General features: G+C 37.0%; 1 protein-coding gene across 3 annotated transcripts in view; it reads left to right on the top strand.

Annotated features, from left to right (window-relative positions):
- Window positions 1-22,117, top strand: part of FOXP3 (forkhead box P3) — a 733,303-nt gene that overhangs the window by 542,979 nt on the left and 168,207 nt on the right. For all 3 annotated transcript variants that reach the window (XM_044080123.1, XM_044080122.1, XM_044080124.1), the window contains 2 exons: window positions 14,971-15,133; window positions 17,642-17,718. In XM_044080123.1, coding sequence (XP_043936058.1) covers window positions 14,971-15,133; window positions 17,642-17,718 — 240 coding nt within the window. The remainder of the gene's footprint in view (window positions 1-14,970; window positions 15,134-17,641; window positions 17,719-22,117) is intronic.

Genomic DNA, 22,117 nt, shown 5'->3' on the forward strand with positions numbered 1-22,117 from the left:
AACAAATAAAAATGGTATCAGTCTAGCAGATAAAGGTAAATATGTTGTTATGCTTTACAAAAATCAGTATTATTTGGTGAGCGGGCAACATTTGGAAGATTCTAGAACTTAAGAAAAAGTTAGTTTGAGTATGTATAATCATTTACTTGCTGACTGTAAAGATCTTGTTAATATCCAGATAAGACCAGGTTATTTTTTAGATAAATATTTCGATAAAGCTGTATCTTCTGGTGCTATTGTTTACTGCGTTTCTAAAATTCCTAAAATAATTGATATCATCCTGATCAACTCCATTGCATCTACTTGTGGAATCATTTTAGTAAATATTGGTTGTGTTATAAATCATCTTTTGATGCCTAAAGACATTTCTTTACTTTCTTATATTTTAGACTCTACTGATTTACGTTTTACTAATTTGTGCAGTGTTTTATGGCCATCTTAGATGTATTAATTAATTCTGGATGTCAAGAGTTTATATAGTAGTAGCATTTTTCATAAGTATGACCTTGAGCTATTACATTATTTTTTTATTATATTGTTCTATATCTTCATATATTATATATTTTTCAGAATTTTAAATGATAAATATTTCTATATTCAACAAGCAAAATTATCATCAAGTTATTGGAACAGCTATGGGGTCATATTTTTACCCTGCTTATGCTAATATTATAACGGGTCTTTTTGAGGTAAAGTACCTTTATAATTTTGAATTTTATTCTGAATACATTATAAAATATTTTTGATGTCTTGATTATTTCATTTATTACTGTGTAATAGGGGTAGGTAATAGATATAATTTTTGTTATACTAGTCAGACAGTAGTTGTGTCATTTTTTATTTTTTTTTTGACATCTGAAGGTAAAGTGCATTCTAAATTATTTCATAAACCTGTGGGTGTTAGTTTATTTGGATGCTGTTAGTTATCATCCTCATCCTATTTCTTCTTTGCCTTATGCAGAAATGCTTAGAACTAGAATGGAAGACAAGATTTTTTTCAAATTCAGAAAAATGTACCTATGTTTAGTAAATGTAAATACAGCCTTTCATGCTTTGAAATAGCTTATGATTTTTCAGATATCACAGGCTGAATGCCTGGAAATATCGGACAGATTTGATGTTGATTCTATTTTGCTAACAGTTATACTAGATCAGATGGTGGTAAACATAACATTTATTTTATAATCCAATAAATGACGCTGAGAGGTAACCAAAGGCTTGAAAAATTACTACCATGGAAAGTCCACAAAAATGCGCAAGTAAATGAAGTAGATAAAGTATAAAAATCCAAAACGTTGACCTTTATTTGTATAAAAAATGGTAAGCGCTTTCACTAATGCTTCTTCAGACCGTTAACATTCAAATGCATTTCTTAATTCATTATATATACAACACGTGAATGACCTCTAATCAAGCTCTTTAAAGGGCTATGGACTCAAAAAAGTATACGTTTCTCTACATCCACTATAGTAAACCATTAAACATATTCAGCTTACATTCGCTACAATATTAGACTACTTATTAAATAAAGTAGCTCATCATAAGTTGTTATATGAATATAGCTTAATTCTGCTGATTCATAAATATGCTTATATAATATGAATTATTTGCATTTACAATATATAGGTTGCAGTGAACGGCTATATAAATCCATTATATTACAACCAAAAATACTTACATCAAACCTGTACATCTTATAATGTGTATAAAACATCCCAATATCTGAATACATTCATCGTATATAAAGATAAAATAACTTAAAAGCATTTAAAAAGAATTTCCATGAAACATAAGACTTCAAAAGAGATACACTTCGAGCCTCTAAAAACAATCTATCTATTAATACTGGAAATAATGCATAACATAAATCAATCATATGCATACCATCTAATTAATTTCTACTATCTGCTGCCACTCCAAGCTAGCGACCATGCACGTCAACATCATCGAGACCACACAACCAGGTAGGACACATGCGACCAATCCACACCACACTCCGCACCCAGCCCTCCAATAGATGGTGAATACCTGTATCTATTGAGGTACTAGACACAATGCGAGTCGATCATGCATATCCCACCCGGCAGCACAGTCCCAACAGAACCGACACATAGTCAACAACCCAAAACATCAGCAAACATCATAAATAAATTTCAGAATTTTAAATGATAAATATTTCTGTATTTAGCAAAATTATCATCAAGTTATTGGAACAGCTATGGGTCATATTTTGACCCTGCTTATGCTAATATTATAACGGGTCTTTTTGAGGTAAAGTACCTTTATAATTTTGAATTTTATTCTGAATACATTATAAAATATTTTTGATGTCTTGATTATTTCATTTATTACTGTGTAATAGGGGTAGGTAATAGATATAATTTATGTTATACTAGTCAGACAGTAGTTGTGTCATTTTTAATTTTTTTTTGACATCTGAAGGTAAAGTGCATTCTAAATTATTTCATAAACCTGTGGGTGTTAGATTATTAGGATGCTGTTAGTTATCATCCTCATCCTATTTCTTCTTTGCCTTATGCAGAAATGCTTAGAACTAGAATGGAAGACAATATTTTTTTCAGATTCAGAAAAATGTACCTATGTTTAGTAAATGTAAATACAGCCTTTCATGCTTTGAAATAGTTTATGATTTTTCAGATATCACAGGCTGAATGCCTGGAAATATCGGACAGATTTGATGTTGATTCTATTTTGCTAACAGTTATACTAGATCAGATGGTGGTAAACATAACATTTATTTTGTTGCAAAGTGCAATGTTCTTTCTGATGACATAGCTTCTATAGCTACAAACACAGCCAATTTTGTTACAGGATATTTTTAGCTAAGCTAATTTGTAATTTCCATAGTATTTCCTAAGGGGGGCATGGTTTGCCTAACATTTTAGTTCACAACTAATCTGTACATTCTGTGAACTTTTTGTTCACCTGTTACTTTTGGCAGCATAGGAACCACTTCTGTGGGGGCTGTTCTTTTTGTATTGTTGTGTCACATTTTCCATGATATTAAGTTTGAAATTTGTAGGCATTTTACATGTGCTTCTGAACAAGTTATTTAAGTGTATTTGTGATTTGTTCTGTTGTGAGACCAAAAGGAGATTTTGTGATAGGCTTAAAGAACATATTTGATACATTAGAACTGCTAGGATAGAAAGTCCTTTAACAGAAGATTTTTACTTAAATATGACAAAAATCCTAATCTATTACATTCTTTTGCTTTATTGCAAATATTTGTTAGACCAGCAGAAAGTCATTTAATTAAACAAAAAATTGTTATACAAGAAAAGTTAATCTATTCTAAAATATAAGGTAGTAACACCTAATGGAATTAAAAGGAAGATTAATTGGAGGTATTTAATTTGATTCCTTTTTTATAAGTCACCTTAGTGTTCTTATTTTTTTATCAGTGTCAATTCTTTTGAAGGCATTCATGCTAAGGTGCTAGAAGACCAATGAGACCAACAACTGGTGTTGAAACCATGGCCTTCAGCTTAATGCCAAAAAATGCATTACCCCCTTTGGGAAAAACTCCATTCCCACTAATTACCACATAGATGGGAGGCCACTGAACACTGAAGATGTTATAAGAGATCTGGGGATGCAGGCTGACAGCAACCTCTCCTTCGGCCACCACGTTGCCACGGTCGTCAATAAATCCTTCTATGTGGCACATCTCATTACCAAGGGTTTTGCATCCAGGAAGAAAGAGGTCATCATCTCTCTCTACTCTTCCCTCATTAGGCCAATCATCGAGTATAATGCCCCATTTGGCATGTACCTCACTAGACAGATGCAACAGCTGGAAAGGCCACAAAAGTACTTCACAAAGAGGATCCTAGGCCTTAAACACATGTCCTACATGGACAGACTCAAAAAAAATCCAGCTATTCTCTGTCTCCTATTGGTTACTAACAGGCGATCTCTGCTTGACTTACAAAGCCATGTCTGACCCAGCTCTGTTAGAAATGCTACATCTAAAGAAATCTCAATCTCTCTGCACCACACACTCCATAGAATTCAACCTCATTACCACAATCAACAGAACATGCTGGTGGGACAGGTTCATAATCCAGAGATTGCCCATTCTCTGGAACAGACTTCCCATGCATGTCAAGCAGAGCACCTCATTGGCCCTCTTCAAGAGAAATCTTGATGAGTGGATGGGAAATAGAAAGTTCACCCCGGGGATCACTCCAGTGGCTCTACTTGTTAGAGGCACTGGGAACTAACGTCGGGCAGCACGATGCCAGGACTCTTCTATGGGATAGGCTTGTAAAGGCTCCAGGGCCATTAGCCTATTATACACCTATGAAACTATGAACCTATAAGTGTGCTAGTAAACTGAGTTTTCTGCTTTATGTCATAATTTTTATATTTCTTGGTTGTTGTGAAATATTGTCTTTAAAACAAAAGCCCAAGGATGCAGGATTCCTGCAGGCCCAGCATCCAGATCTGTAAACAAATACTTATACAATGTATAAAAGTCCAAAGCGATATGCCTCCTCTAGGCTTAGCTTCCCAGCTGTTGCCTCCAATGATCTTCCTGCGACTTCCTGATTTGTTGCTTTCAGGCAATATCCTTTGAGGTAACCTTCATTCTCAACTAAAACCTTGTTATCTAGCTAACTGTTGAGAGAATATTCTCACAATCCACACAGTAGTAGACTTAAAGGCACATTATGCATTTTCCAGGCAACATGAATACACACACACACACACACACACACACACACACACACACACACACACACACACACACACACACACACACGCACATTCATAGATATAAAGATTGATAGAATCCTTACTAATCCCTACTAATATGTGTCATTACTAATATGGGGACATCTTACACATCCCATGCATATCTTTGTCACTTGCTAGGTCTGACCGTAAAGCTGCCTTCTTCGAAATAAAATTGAAACCAGAGATCACTTCCACCAAAGGTAGCTATAGAAATTCCTATAAGACAAACTACCAGCTCTTAAGTGATACATTGACAAGCTGCAAATCCCCACCAAATCCAGTTAACGCCACTGAATATGCAAGAACATACACCACCACAGTGTATCACCATGCAAACAGCTGCTTAGATGCAGCCAGACCCTGTAGGAACAAATGCAGGGCAAACCCCAGAAACAAACCTACATGGTGGAACCATAATATCAACAAGCTTTACAATAAAAGGAAGAGAATTTTGATGAAAAGTAAAAATAATAATTTCCAGAATGCTAGAGCAAGCATCACTGAAATAAACAAACAACTCAGGAGCTTAATAAATTTCACAAAAGCCAAGTCTGAGGCTAAAATAGCTACCCAAGCCAAAGACAATCACAAGGCCTTTTTTGGTTATGTTTGTAATCTCAAAAGCACAATGCAACAATGCACTGAGCTGATTGTGATGATGTTACCTATACTAAAGATGAAGATATAACCAACTTACTGGCTAATAAATTGAGCTCTAACGTTATGCAGCTCTCTTCTGCACATCTGTCCCTAATGATATACCTGAAACTGACTTGTCTCCAACTATCACACTAGAGCAAGTCCTAAAATAACTATCAAAAGCTAAAAATACTACATTGAAGGATCCTGACTATATCCCTGGGTGCATCTTAAATAGCATTAAGCACAATTTAGCCACCCACCTAACAACACTATTCAATCTCAGCCTCCATACAGATTTTGTACCAAGTGAATGGAGAACAAATACTGTTATTCCCCACCATAAGGAAGGAAGGATCTTCCACAGACCCAGGAAATTACAGACCAGCCTCATATGCAAAGCTATGGAAAGATTTATAATGGAATTAATCAATAAGGACACATGGAAACTCCAAACACTGGATCTGTTTCCATTTGGATGCATCAATGGCAGATTACGCTTACTCAACCTGGTCACCAAAGCAATGGATGTGGGTAAAATGGTACACAACACACACCTCAATCTGGCCAGAGCTTTTGACAAAATCCACCACTCAGGCATAGTAGAAAAGCTAAATAAACATGGAATAAACCCCATGTCATCTGATAGATTGCCAACTAGCTCATAGATAGGCTGCAGGAAGTCAAAACAGGGGCAGTTATCTCCACAAAGAGACAGTGACCCAATGGAATCCACAGTCTTTGTGCTGGGACATCTGCTGTTTGGCATCTACTTCTCTGAAGGACAGGCCAAAACCAAAGGGCTCTGGCTGACTAAATTTGCAGATGACTGCAAAGTAGGAACAGTCATTGAATCCCCAAATGATTTAGCCATCCTGCAGGAAGATTTGTACCAAATAATTAACTGGTACCAAAATCATGGAATGAAAGTAAATGTCAAAAAATATATTATCATAATCTTTGGGAAGTCATTTACCCTAGGAAACTACCACATTGACAATGCGCCACTAAGAGCTAACCCATTTATTCGGCATTTGGAAACTAATGTAGACAGTGACCTAACTTTAAACCAACGTGTCCATTGTCATAGGAAAGCCCTTCTATATAACACAGCTTCTAAACAAAGGGGTTATGTCTAGATCTAGGGATGTCAGTTTCCACCTTTACTCAGTCCTCATTAAACCAATCATTGAGTATAATGCCCCCTTTCCCATGTATCTGTCCAGACACATGCAACAACTGAAACACCCACAGAGATGCCTTACTAAAAGGATACAAAGCCTAAACAATATGGATCAAATCAAAGCCATGTCACTATACGTGGTATCCTACAGACTGCTAAGAGGAGATCTGTGCCTGGCATACAAGGCATCCTCTGACCCAATACTGATGGATTTACTGTACATCAGCAAGTCAAATGGCATAAGAAATGCTCACTCTATGGATCTAAACCTCTTCTGCAACATCAACAGAATGGTTTGGAGGGGCAGGTGTATTTTACAGAGGATACTGCTGGTCTCAAACAGACTCCCCAACTATGTAAAACAAAGTTTGTCCATGTCCATATTCAAGCACAACTTGTATCTATAGATGAGAAACAAAACATTTACCCTAGGACTGCCCCCTGTACTATTAATGGACAGAGGCAGCTCCTAGATCCTTTATCCCAAGCATGCATCCCCTCAAATCATCTATGGTATGATCCCAATTATTCTCAGTAGGGGTAATATATAATTATTGATCATGGGATGGGAAGGCCAATATAACACCTAACGGATATATTAATTCAAGCACCAATAGGTGTAGTAAATATTACAATGTTGTTGTACTGCTTATTTCTATGAAAAATGTGTTGTAATGTTGTGATTCTTATACTTGGGTATTAATTATACTCAGAATTAAGTATTGTAGCTTGTGTACAATCTGATCTTACAAATGTTAGTACTGTAGACTGTGTACAATCTGATCTTACAAAAGTCCTACCCAGAAAGACTAAATACTACCTATATGTGAACTACCTGTATGTAGAATAACTGTGTGCAATCCACTGATATATGCTACCTCTGTTCACCTTTTATTTCATGTGGAGCTTTTCTCTCTGGGCCTCCACTGAAAATGGACATATGTCCAGTAGGACTTTCATGATAAAGAAATGTAAAATAAAATAAAAATAAAAATAAATAGGGAAATTGGCTAGGCTTAAAATGGCCTGCAAGGGCAGCTAGCATTGTATTTACCTATGCACCTATGATAGATAGAAAGATAGATATAGATATTGATATTGCTACAGGTATACATAGTTACATTGAACTGATCAAGTAGTCAAAGCATGAGTGATCGCATAACAAGTTCTTGAGATCAGCTGATGAAATACAGTACTGCAGATGTGCCCTCCTTTTGGACCCATGCAAAAGCTCCTCCAAGTTATATGCATGTCACGTGTTGAATACTACCTACTACCAGGAACACTAAAGCTTATATGGGAGCTGTGAGCATATCAGTGTTGAACATTCCCCTTGTAGAACCCATGTTAAAGCCAATCTCTTAGTGGGTACTGATTTGACCAGTGTTTTTGTAATGGGTGCAGTTCAGTAACCTGTGCTTTGTTAATCTGACATATTCACATGCATAAATATATGTATATATATATATATATATATATATATATATATATGTGTGTGTGTGTGTGTGTGTGTGTGTGTGTGTGTGTGAGTAAGAATAAATTTGTTCTGTATCACTCTATATTTCTTTATACTTTTACTAATGATGTCTCAAAAGAAAATCACTAACAATTCTCTTGCAAGTGACAGGTTGTTCAGAATGACTAGCATTTGTAGTGTCTTTTCTGGTGTCTGATAACTGCTTGCATTATGCTAAATTTAACAGGAAATCTTTAGCTAAAAGTTTACTCTGTGCTGCACAGGAATAAAGCCTTATTGCATCTCATCTTGGATGAGCTAGCAACCTAGGTGCTTGGAAAGCTGACTATGGATGGCAGGAGTAAACAGCTGGTGCGGTTGCACACATCCTGTGTTGTATCTTGGACTTGGTATTAACCAACATGAGTAACCACTGCAGCATCCCTATAGTATCATCCTCTCTCCTAAGATCCGACCACAAAGCGGACACTTTCAAAGTCACCATCTCCCCCAACCCCCCACTAGCTAGGATCAGACATAAAAACTTCTCCAAAGCTGATTACAGCCTCCTGAGGGATGGTATAAACAGCTTTAAAGCCCCCTTCCCTGTAGGAACTGGCACCAATATCCAAAACTACACTAAAGCACAATACGAGCATTTATATAGATGCATGGAATCAGGAACATCTGTTAGGACTGAGTCATCCTCTGCAAGGAAGAGTAAACCTGTCTGGTGAACATCTGCAATAAATAAACTCTATAACAAAGTAAAAAATTGCTGTCCAAGAACAAGAAGGATCAGATGCCCAATTGGAAGCAATTCTCTTTAGCCTGAACAAGAAAATAAAAGCACTAGTGAAATCCTCCAAAGCAAACTTTGAGTCCAAATTGTCCACAACTACTAGAGACGATCATAAGGCCTTCTTCACATATGTCTGCAGTCTCAAAGGAAGCACCCAGATCTATTCAGAACTGGTGGTCAAGGACACCACATATACAAATGACATAGATATAACAAACTTGTTGGCTGACAGATTCAGCAAAAACTTTACCCTCTGTCCCCCCATCAGTAAATCAGGACATCCCCAGTACCTGCCCCCTTCCCCTTATATCTAGGGAACAGGTCATCACTGCTCTTTCAAAGGCAAACAATACAGCCTCCATGTCACCCGATAACATCCCAGGCTGCATCCTACATGAACTCAGGCAGGAACTTGCAGCACCATTAGACACCCTATTCAACCAAAGCCTGAGTACTGGCTTCATCCTAGCTGAGTGGAGGACAGCCACTGTCATCCCTTTACACAAAGGTGGAGCATCCACTGATCCAGGAAATTATAGATCCATCAGCCTAACTAGCCTGATCTGCAAGGCCATAGAATGGATTATCATGAACCTCATTAACAAGGACATTGGCAACCTCCAGACACTTAATCCCACACAGTTTGGCTTCATCAAGGGGAGGTCATGCCTGCTAAGTTTGGTTGACTTCTTTGAGACAGTCACCAAAGCCATGGATGAGGGGAAGATGGTGCACACCACTTACCTTGACCTGGCCAAAGCCTTTGACACTATTCCCCACTCTGGCATAATAAATAAACTCTCTCAACTAGGCATCAATCCATATGTTACCAGATGGGTAACAAACTGGCTCACTGATAGAACCCACCTCAAGCAGTAGACCCGTAACAACCGGTGTACCTCAGGGCTCGATCTTGAGGCCTCTGTTATTTGGGATGTACTTTTCTGAGGTGCAGGCCAAAACCAGTGGGCTATAGCTGACCAAGTTTGCAGAGGACTGCAAGCTGGGTGCTGTCATCAATTCCCCTAGTGATGTGGACATCCTCCAAGAGGTTCTCACTCAGACAAATGACTGGTGCCAGAAACATGGCCTCAGTCTGAATACCAAAAAATGCATCATCATCCCCTTTGGGGAGAGTGATGTCCCCACAAATTATCACATTAATAACAATGTCCTAAGCACTCAATCAGTCGTGAGAGATTTGGGCACCCAGGTTGATAGCAACCTGACTTTTGACCACCATGTTGCTTCCGTGGTACAGAAAGCCTTCTACATGGCCCACCTCATAAGTATGGGTATCTCATCCAGGGACAAGGAGGTCATAATACCCCTGTATTCTTCACTTATAGGCCCATTATTGAGTACAATGCACCTTTTGGCATGTACCTCGCAAAGCACATGAAGCAGCGGGAGAGATCAAGAGGTTCCTCACCAGGAGAATCCAGGGCCTCAAACATCTACCATACATAGATAGGCTAAAAGCCCAATCCCTCTACTCACTTTCATACAGACTACTCAGAGGTAACCTCTGTCTGGCATACAAGGCGATCACGGACCCCACCTTGATGGGAATGCTGCATATCCGCAAGTCAAGCTCCACTCAAGTAACCTACACACATGGCCTCAACCTGGTCTGTGACATTAACAAGACTCTCTCAGTTATGGAATACTCCCTCTCCACATCAAACAGAGCACCTCTTTACTGCTGTTTAAGGGCAGCCTGGATACCTGGATGGGAAACACAAAATATACCCCTAGGATTCCATCCATGTCCCTGCTGGACAGGCGCATTGGGTGATGATTTGTCTAAACATGGGCTAAAGTCTTGGCTAGGCTTATAAGCGCCTCAGGGCCAATAGCCTAGAAACCTCCTATGATCCTATGAAGTAGGCATCTCTGGTCTGCTGTAAGACTAACACCTATTGGATCAAGATGTTCAGACAAGCAGCACTTGCCCCATAGGTGACTGTCAGTGGTCATGCAGAAATGCATACATATTACTGGACCACTACAGCATGTCCCTATTCAACGTGGCATTCAGTAAGATGTTATTGGGTGGGATTAAGGCTGTAAAGCAGAATAATATCATTCATACTGGATGACAGCCATGATTTACTGACTGCTGTTCCACTCTCCCAGGGCTATATGAACCCTGGTAAGAAGGGTATAGAATTACCAGTGAATCTCTCTCTCTCTCCTCTCTCTTTCTCTCTCTCTCGTAGTTAGGAAACTGTGTCACTTTTTGTTGTGACAACTGCAACAAAACTTTGTGGACATTGAACCTCACTCCAGCAGGTTAGCAGCTGTCAATGCAGCTTTCCTTCAAAATGTATCTGCCCAAATGCCAACACCTTGGCAATGATGGAAAATGCCCTAACTATTCTGCAGGCAAACTGAGCTTGCTTAGCTCTTCCAGCAGCAGTATGATGGGGACTGTTGCATGTCTCATGTATTCAAATGAGACACTAAGGCACGGAATACATTCAAGTAATTTATTGTACAGAAACACATCAGGAGCTGTAACTGGAACATATACTTCGAACTTCATAAGCTTACTGACTGACTTGCTACTTCTAACATACACATGTGCATCTCCATTGAAACTTACATCCACACTGACTGACTACACAAAATGGCACTGATCTTGCACATGCTCAGTAACTTATATGCACATGCTATCTAGCTACAGTGGCTGACTAGGTACAATATACCCACTGATCTACATCCTCCCTCTTTAATTTTGGTTGACATGCAAAATAAGAGAACAAAGACATTTTAAGAACTAGACATTATATCAACATTTCAAGAAATAAAACTAAGTTCAAGTCCAAGTCGCTGTGTATTTAGGATTCAATCTGGAAATTCTACCCGATCTGGTAACACAGAAATTCTGACTGGGTTTAGCAACAGGGACAGTCACTGGGGATTCTCTCAAAACTGGAACATCAGGGATTACATCAAAGTTGTTTGAAGGAAGCACATTGTTCTTTTGAATTTGAACAGTTGACAAGTCACTCTGAGAATTAGAGTCATTGGCACTGGCAATCTGCTGCGTCACTGGTTCAGAGACAGGTAACACATGTCTTTGATGCTTTCTGAACTCCATTCCTTCTGATTGTATGATGTAAGATCTCGGTTCTTCACAAATGTTCTTCAATTTTCCCACTCGGTCATATCCTTTAGATGTTTGCATTCTCACAGCTTCATCTTATAGTAGGGATTTACTGGTCTTATCGTAGGACAACTTTTGTGACTAAAGTTTTCTCAAAAAATGAGCCTTGACCACTCTATTGTTCTTTGGGTTTGGTACTAACAATTGTTTACTGATTGGAAGAGTTGTTCTAGTCTGTCTAGACAACAATGTCTGAGCAGGTGAACCAAGCAAGTTGCCTCGAGGAATGTTTTTGAGATTGAGTAAGTTAAGGAATACATTGGTACCATCTCTCCTGGATTTTCTCCATGATCTTTGCACTCTCAACTGCATGTTCAGTTAGCCCACTGGATTGTAAATACTTAGGATTACTGATAATATGAACAAAATCCCAAGACTCAGCAAATTTCTTGAACTGCTGACTTGAAAACTGTGCAACATTGTCAGACATGACTGTGCAGACTACTATGGACAGAAAAATGTTTCTTCAATTTTGTAATGACTGTGCTGAACATCACGTTAGGAATTGGGTCAATTTCAAACCAATCTGAATAAGAGTCTACTAACACTAAGTAAGGCTGACCATTCCATTCAAAAATATCTGCAGCAACCATCAACCATGGTAATTCAGGAATCTGGTGTCGGTGAAGTGGTTCTTTTTGTTGATGTGGTTTGGTGCTGTTGCAAATTGAACATGCTAGAGTTTCCCTCTCTATATCTTTGGACATAGAAGGCCAAAATACAATGCTTCTTGCCCTTCTTTTGGTTGAATCAGTAACTGGGTGACCACAATGCAAAATGTTGATATATTCATGTTGTAATGCTTTAGGAATTACCACTTTTGGACCTTTCATGACGATTCCATCTTCCGTCACGATGAGCTCATCTCTGTAAGGAAAATGCTGTTAAATGCCAAGCGGTAAACTGGTTTGTCATGATGGCTATCCTTGACTGATAACATTTTTCAGCTTCTGGAGAATTGGGTCTGGAGCTGTGTGATTTCTTAGTTCATCAAGGTGCGATGAAGAAAACTTTCTACAAACTTACACTAAAAATCACCTTCTCCACACTCGCATATGCCCTTGCTCCTTATCCAAAGATACTACCATACTTAATTTGTTTCTAATTCCTCCTTTTCAGCTCTCTAACTATTCCCAATACATTTAACCAAATGAAGAGCCAAGCCACACCAGAACCAAGATAAACCAATTTTAACAGAACAGTTTAAGCGCTTTCATCAGAATGTATCCACAGACTTCCTCAGAAACAATACATTATCTTATCCAATCTGCTATACCCGTTTTTTCTTTATAAATCTCACCCAGATATACAAATGAGGTAGGGAGAATATCATCCTCCCTACCAAATCTTTCATAATATTCTCCTATGTCTGACAATATCTACCCACCTAACCTCCTTACCACCACTCAATCTATTTCGACAAGCCCTTGTACTACACACTACACAACCTTTTCTGTTTCTTATTACCTTTACTTAACTTTATCCTCTATATCCATATACCACCCACCACCCACACACACCACACACACACACCACACACAAATTTGTTATAATTACTGCTGATGACCACATGAATAAAATAAAAATATGCATCAGCTAGTTAAATATGAGCTATAACCCTGCCTTCACAAACATAGCTGGCAAATTATATCTACAAGCAGCAGATATGTTAGAGCCAGTACAGATCTTTGTAATGACCTAGCAAAGTGGCTTAAAGGTTTGGGTTCCTGTAACGCACTCCAGTATTAAGAGTACCAGCAAATCTATAGCGAGTAAATGTACATTTGATGCTAAAAACATATTTCTACACTAAAATCATAAATTTTGGAAGTATAAGTCAAATAAAATTAAGTACTTCCCCCCATTTATCTCAACTGTCTAGATTTTTGCAAAATGTCCTGATTTTTGCCTCATGTTTTTGGTTTGTTCCTTATATGCTTTATAAAGTTTGTATTTTTTGGCAAATCATTAAGGAATGAAGTCATTAATAATGACATGCATGTGACTTTCAGACTTCATATCCATTAAAATATGCATGCTAACACAAACCTTATAATTCTAGCAACTTTCTAAGTTTACAAAAGCAAGATTTAAAATCTGTTCCTGTTTTTGGACCTGTGGACCCCCCCCCCCACACACACACACACACACACACACACACACGCACACACACGCGCGCACACACACACACACACACACACACACACACACATCATTATTTTAAGCTTTATCCAGATTTCTTGTGTACAGACACTGAGACGTATTCTTCCCATTCCTCCATGGAGCTGACAGAAGCACATAAACAGGAAGTAAGACTTTAATGCAGACAAAGGACTAATTTTCCAATTAAAAGCTAACTTGAAAATAATTTAAAGATATTCCACATTCACTGTTGTTGTTTCTTCTCTATTCTATTCAGAAATTCAAGATGGGTTTTAACTTCACCATAGGTAGTCTCCACTCACAGGCCTTTTGGTTTTAACATAAAAATGTATCAACCCCAACATATAGGAAATTTGTCATATTCTGTGACATTTTAGCTCAATAATATCCAAAGTATTTGGTTATTTTCCTTTATGTGCAGCAAGGAAAAAGGAGAGAGATTTAAACCTTTAAAATCACATCAAAATACCACGTGCTGCTATGCAACAAAGAGTATATCTCAAAGACTCCACATTTGCCCCAGACGTCTGGATAATGATTTTGTTGACAAAAATGCTTTGCTTTGTTAACTTTTGTCATATATGTCAGAAAAGGATAAAGCCAAGCAATGGCCTTACAGATCTGCAGGCAAAGTAATTCCAAGGTGACCTATAAATATGTATTCTAAGTGAAATTGCCATTTGACTCTACTAGCAGAGAGAAATTCTAGAAAGCTAATGAGGATAGCAGTTGCTTAACATATGAGCTGTTAGTACTCACATTTTTCCATTGTCTTGATTTCCTTGTTTCAGAAAACTGAAGGATGTGAGAATGGCCGAATAATGAAGAATGGTTTATCAGCATTTGCTTGTTCAGGTCTGGGAGGAACAATCCATTCTAGAAAAGATCCATCAGAGAGTCCGTTAACTATGAAACATCCTCTGTGGGACAGTCATGCAGTGCCTTTTTTCCCAGGTATACAAACAGAGATGTTTCTTCAAATTGCAGTCTTGAACTGCAGTCTTTAGGTATCTCAAGATGTTTGTACAACGTTCATTATTATTATCACCCATTTATTGCCTTGCTTAATCTTCTAAAGTATTTAACAGTCCAGATTTACAATGAAAGTGTTTAGGATATTAGGAGATGAAATGCCCACACTAACACAAAAACCAAAGAAAATAAGACTCCACAGGTGAAGAAACTTGGTTCAAAAAAAGCAAATGCGTATCAAACGTGGATAAATAATAACAGAATAGTTTGAAAATTTTCATTAACTTTTAATTCATAAAATAATAAAAAGAAAAACAAATTCGTCAAGCGCTTTCGCCTGGTTCCTACCAGGCTTTATCAAGATACTAAACAATCAAAAACAGAATTGTTTTATACCATTTGGAATTGACCATGTGATCAATTAATTTGCAGTTTTAACTGTAGTAATCAAAGATTTAAAAGACCAAAGTCCTCCATAGCACCAATATTACTGTCAGGATTGCTAATTCTAAGCCCGACTAAAAAGTTAAATAACTTATGTAAAAATACATTAATAAATATCTATGTAAAACAGATATATATATAAAAATGTGTAAATAAATATGTGAATATATTTGCATATTAGGAGATGAACTATAAGTAAATCAAGTAAACTGTATATCCTATGTGCCTCAAAGTGTTTTGCAATATATGAAAATGAATTCATCATCGATGTGTGTGTGTGTGTGTGTGTGTGTGTGTGTGTGTGTGTGTGTGTGTGTGTGTGTGTGTGTGTGTGTGTGTGTGTGTGTGTATTTTCCCTTGTCTACTGTGTACCTCAGAGCAAGTCGGCACTTTGCCAGAGACTGACTGATCCTGGGCCTCTACTGAAAATGCACCTTTAACCCATAATAACAACCCAGTTGACAAAGTATAGTAGTACATTTTGAAAATAGATAAATGATAACCCCAGTCTGTTACTCATAACATCTTTAGAGTAACCTGAAAATGCCTTCACTGGTGCCTTGTAAATAAATAGTAAATTACCAGTATAAAAAAGTGTAAAATATTGCAATTTACTGAAAAGATGTCTAGGTTAGGAATATTAAGTTTCAAACACTGGTACAAACAGATTAACATAACTATGTGAATAGCAGAAATGCTCACTTTTAAATACTCCATAAACAGATTCACAATAGTACCAGCACAGGCTTCCTTCACAGCTTTTCCTGGTATATAAGTCGAAAACATCAAATATGAAAAATATTTAAAAAAATGCAAGTCTGTGAAAAGTGTAATAAATTCAAACCAACCAAAATGAATTATTTGACTTGCATAAGTATGCCCATCTACACTGTCAGACTACTTAACTGATGTAAAGTTATGTAGATCAGTTGTATTCTATGAAAAGCTGCCCTGCCATTTCATTTCCTTATACTGTGTATATCTATCATCTCTATTGCATGAAAAATTCTTTAACAAAGAGTTGTAAAGCACATCCAGTATAACACCTAAAATATAAAATGCAGAATTTACTGAAAATATTATTGTGAGTCAGACTAGTGGTTGTTAGGATCTTATAAAACTTAAAGGAAATAATAAAAATAAAACAAATAATACAGAAGGATTAAAATTAAACAACTATTTAGTCTGCAGGATAGTTAAGTGACATCGTTGTTACTCTTACTTTCAGACTGAGACTCATCCAGAGGGTTATGATGAAAAACGTTCTGACCATATCATAGCACTGTTCTCAGGTAATTACAACAAATTTCTTCACAATAGCAGTTTATTGGTTTGGTATCTCCTCACTGAAGTAACAGTTTGGTAATGTGAAAGATTTACTCAAGTAGACACATTACTGAAAAGTAATAATTTATTGTTGACACTTACAGTACATGAGCATCATAACAAATACAACAAACTTGATCAGAATAAATACAACTTATAGCATATAAGGGGAACAGGGATCTGTACTCTAAATGCCATCATCTTCCTCTGTATTACCTTAATTATTTTTATACATGGATGGGTCTATCTAACATCATTTGGACAGGGTCCACCATTCTGCACCATGTTTCATGAGTTTATTCCTGTCCTGAATTACCTGGACAGTGTTTACTTACCACATGGCAGCATTTTTATGAGGGAAAAAAACAAAAGCTATAACAACAGAATCTTTAGTGTGAGTCAAAACTCCATTACCAGCAAGACCTGGCCTCTACTAAAGAGCAATACAGAGCAATGACAGAATCCAAAGTCTCCCAGATAGTCCACGTTATGAACTTGAACCTGTAGACCACAATGAAGACATCTGTATTTTATAGCAAATAACGTCTAACTGTAATAGCACTGCTGATCCTATGTGCTGTCTCTGAATGTAATATAGTTTAGTTCTATAGATGTACTACAGTTAATTTCAGTATGGCTTTATGTAAAGATATTTGATGGAAATTGACTAACAGACAGATAGATGGTAATTAAATGTGTCATTATTATTTTATTGAACAGATCTCCTCCACAGTGTGGAGCACTACAAATTCAACAACATCAGACCGCCTTTCACCTATGCTTCACTCATCAGATGGGTAAGTAAGAAAATGTTGAGACAAGTCTTTTAATAACTTTAGACAGCATCACAAGATACACTTCTATTCAAGATGAATTTAAGATAATATAAACTTGGAATAATCCACTTTGTTACTTAACAATGCTGTACATGTACTTGTTACTGTTTAATAGTACTAGTTTCATAGCACACGGTCGATTCGATTATGCTATAACACAACATGGTAAAAAATGAGATGAAGATAAAGGATACACTGTTCCAACCACAAAACACCAAGCCTGCCACCTAGATGTCAAAGGCTCACCACAGGAAGAACACTCAAACAAACAAGCCCATATAGACAAACAGGGTAAATATGTCCACTTTGAAATGCAAAACATAAGAAACTAATAAAATATTCTCATGAACAGTAATGACATGATCAAGACAAAGCAACCAAAAGTATGAGTTCAGGTTTTACCTGTAGGCAGCAAAATGCTGTCATCTTTGGACATTTTGTACATTTTGAGACACTTCATAATTCTGGTAATACTCACTGCTGTGTCATGAATTTCCAGATCAAATTAATAAATATACAAGAAACAACAAATTCATATTTGTTTCTTCTTGACATTTCCTTGATTTTATGAGTTTGCAGTAATTGATTACAATTTGGCATTTGTGCTTAAACTGGATAATTCATTACCTGTTTTCCCCAAGACATAATTCTGACTCACCATCTGGAATGCAAGCATTGATTCTGAACAGAGAAAAACAGCATTTCAGAAGGCAAGGAGAAAAAGTAAATTGTGTTGGCCAACAATCAGATGCGAACAATCCATTTGTAGCAGTTTGAAAATATGGATCGTGTCCTAGAGAATATCTTTTTTAGGTATTATTGTCTGACAGTAGGTAACTAAAGTTTTGACTTTTTAATACACCTTTCATTCATTCAGTTACAATACCAGCTTTATCCTACTTAGGATTATGAGGGATCTAGAGGCTGTCTTGGTACTCACTATGCATAAATCAGAGAACTAATCTTCAATGGAACATTAGTCCATCACAAGATGTACATACAAGCATACACAGATACACACACAGACACAACCCCCCCCCACACACACACACACACACACACTCACATGCTCATGCACCATAGGTATACCTATGAGCAATTTGAAGTACTGCCAGTTCACCTACAGCATGCTTTTAAATTTTGACTGATGTTTTTGAAATATACTTTTTACAGATTTCCACATGTAAAAGTGAAGGCAGAACTCATAGGTTCATAGATTAGTACTAAGCTAACTGCCCTTGTGAGCCATTTTAAGCCTAGCCAATTATCCCTTGTGAGACTCAAACCCTGCACCTTGTGTTTGTAAGGCAAACACCTTAACCATTAGGCCACCCTCCCAACCCCTGATTCATGTCAAGATAACATATGCTGGGATATTTTTTTACTGTAAGACTTGATAAAGGAAGTTTTATTTAAGTTTTTTCTCTCTTCCTGCAAACTCTGAGTAAAAAGCTGAGGGTTTTAAATGATCTTCAATGACTCTCCTACATTACATACATTTGGGAACGTTACAAGCATATGAACATACTAAATGTTGATATTTTCAATGATCTTGGACTTTCACTTTACAGCATAAGTAAGTCTGCCTTTACACCCACAGATACATGCTGTAAACACTATAAGAGTGATAAAAACAATCTTTAAGATAGAAAAAACTAACTAATTTGAACTTTCTGTATCAAAAGGTCATTAAAAATGTGTTGACAATGAAAACAACTTTCTGTTCATTGTAAGCATTTCTCAGCCAGACTAAGACATCTCCAATCCCAATTACTGTTTTGGAGGAAGGTGAGAATTGGTGTGGTTATAATACTGAATTCTCTAGTGAGGATATAATTCCATTCAAGAGGCTGCGGATTTTCTTACATTTTGCAGCATTTGACTTAACACATTGAATAGGCTTCATCATGCTTGTATAAAGACAGACAGTTTATTTTTTATCATTTAACTACTTGTGATTCACACATTTCATTTTCTTATCTTTCTTTACATATAAATTTGGAACCTTCAAAGGAAAATGCTTTCTGGAAACTGGATATTGGTTTCAAGGAGTTTAAAGTGTTATAAAATTGCAAACTTTTAGATAAATTTTCCCACTGATTGTCATCTCTCACTCCTGATGAATAATACCTTCTTAACATAATCGAAGAGCAAACCTCCACTGTAGGGCGGGGCTGCATCCCCACACATCCAGCTCCACTGTTGCTTATAGATACCAACTCAGAGATCACTGCATCTTGGGAAAAGGTGAAATCCTTAGGACAGTGCAGCCTCATTCTTCCAGAGCAAAACCTGGTAGTCACATACTGGTGATTACATGTTGATCATGAGTGCCTCACAAACAAGCCTGGCAACCACGTATATAATGCTCTATACCTTCAGGAGAAAGATGTTTAACCATATGATTTGAAAAGAGCTTATATTCTGCATGTTCCAAGGCTGTGAAGCTATAAATACGTTGACATTTATTCTGACATCAACATTACGTTTTAAAAACAGTGACAATACAAATTTTTTGTTGCTTAGAACTGTTTCTACTTTGTCTCCATATTTATGTGTGCATATCATACACTTTGTCATTCTTTTTAATCTGCCATTACTTGTGTTATGCCCCACAAAAAGATCAGCCATACTAAATTATAAAATCAGGAACCTGTCTATTTAGGCTAGAGCTCTGTTTCATCACAAGGCTAGTACCAAACTATTATGATTTGGAGAACAAAGATGCTGACTTATTTCATGTGTGATCACATTCTTGGGAAAACAGAAAAATATTTTTTATACAATAAATCTTTTTCACAATATTTTTCTTTAAGTTACAGTTGTTCAGAAAAAAAACAGCCATGGAAAGAGCCATTGTTCAAATAGTATTATGTTTTTTTGGCCTAGACTATCCAGATCATATTGTGAGAATGCTAATAAATGACTCCCTGCCACTCTGTTTCTTTGGACAGGGTTTTCCTCTACTACCTCTTCTACTGCTCAGTCTGTTCTTTATAACCATGCAGAGTATTCCTGTGTTTGAAATTTGGAAAAAAAACTCCAACTGATTTCAAAGATTTTCATATCACTTTCTAAAGATAATTTTAAGGAAAATGATGACAGAAGGAGTTTCTTTCCCTTAAAGGCAATATATTTTTTCTAACTTTTTTATACCAAATAAGGGAGGTCTGTGGAGACTAATCTGGTATCTCTTCAACCTCAACAATCATGTGAATGTCAGAAACTTCGAAACAACTGATGCTTAAAACTCTGTTGCATCATTCACTAAACATTTATATGGTCACTTTGTATTTAGAAAACACTAACTGTTGCAGTTTTCAAATCCTACAGTAAATTTCTGAGATTTCAAGTAGATTATCAATAAATCCAGATTACAATAGTCCACTGGTAGTATGACTATGACCAATTATCGTGTACCAACTGTAACAGCTATCCGGTTGAAGAAAATTCACATTTGTCTGTGTCTAGATGAATATCTGATTCATGTACAAACGATCACTTGTTTAATCAGGTCTACTTCACCCTATTGAAGGCCGATAGTATCAAAGCTGATATTGTCGGCACCAAAATGTCAAAAGCGAAAGTCATCACGCGTGTAAACGGAAATCTCTGTTAGGGGAGATTTCCATTTAAAACAATGTAGTGCGATCTCAGAGTTGCTATATTTAAGTAGTGGGGGGTGTGGGGGGTGCAGCGGGGCTTGCCACCCTGCATAGAGCAATTTGTGTTGTGTTTGGGTGTTTTTATTTTGTGTGTGTGTGTGTGTGTGTGTGTGTGTGTGTGTGTGTGTGTGTGTGTGTGTGTGTGTGTGTGTGTGTGTGTGTGTGTGTGTGTTTGATGTTCGGGGGTTTTGACATTTTTTGTGTCGATTATTATGTTGTCGACATTTTGAGTTTTCGACAGCGTAATATAAACGCATTTAATCACTTAAGAATCACAAAACCCTTACTGAATTATCTGTGGCTCCAATCAGTTTTGAAAAGCCAGATCTGCTTCCTTTCCTGAAAAAAGTGTTTCTGGATGCTCTTCTGGGGACTTTACAAGAGCAACAATTTTTGACTAAAGAACAAATTGAGAAAATATGTCCCTTCTTCCATGGTAGCAATGTAGTCTTGCTTGAAACTAAACACCTTCTCAGATTTTTGCCTCACATAGTCACTATAATTGTTCATAATACCAACAGGGGACATACAAAAGGAAATAACTGAACTTGCTATGCATAAGTATGAGGTAGGAAAGACACTAATGTTGGGTGGTACTTTGTCATCAAAAAGAATAATGTTGAGGTTCAAAGGCAAGGTAATTAACGTTAATCATTGACTATGTAGCTGGTGTCATTCTAGGGAGATGATTCTCT

Source organism: Protopterus annectens, chromosome 8.part0 (assembly GCF_019279795.1).
Source record: "Protopterus annectens isolate FY-2018-M chromosome 8.part0, PAN1.0, whole genome shotgun sequence".
Classification (NCBI taxonomy): Eukaryota; Metazoa; Chordata; order Ceratodontiformes; family Protopteridae; genus Protopterus; species Protopterus annectens.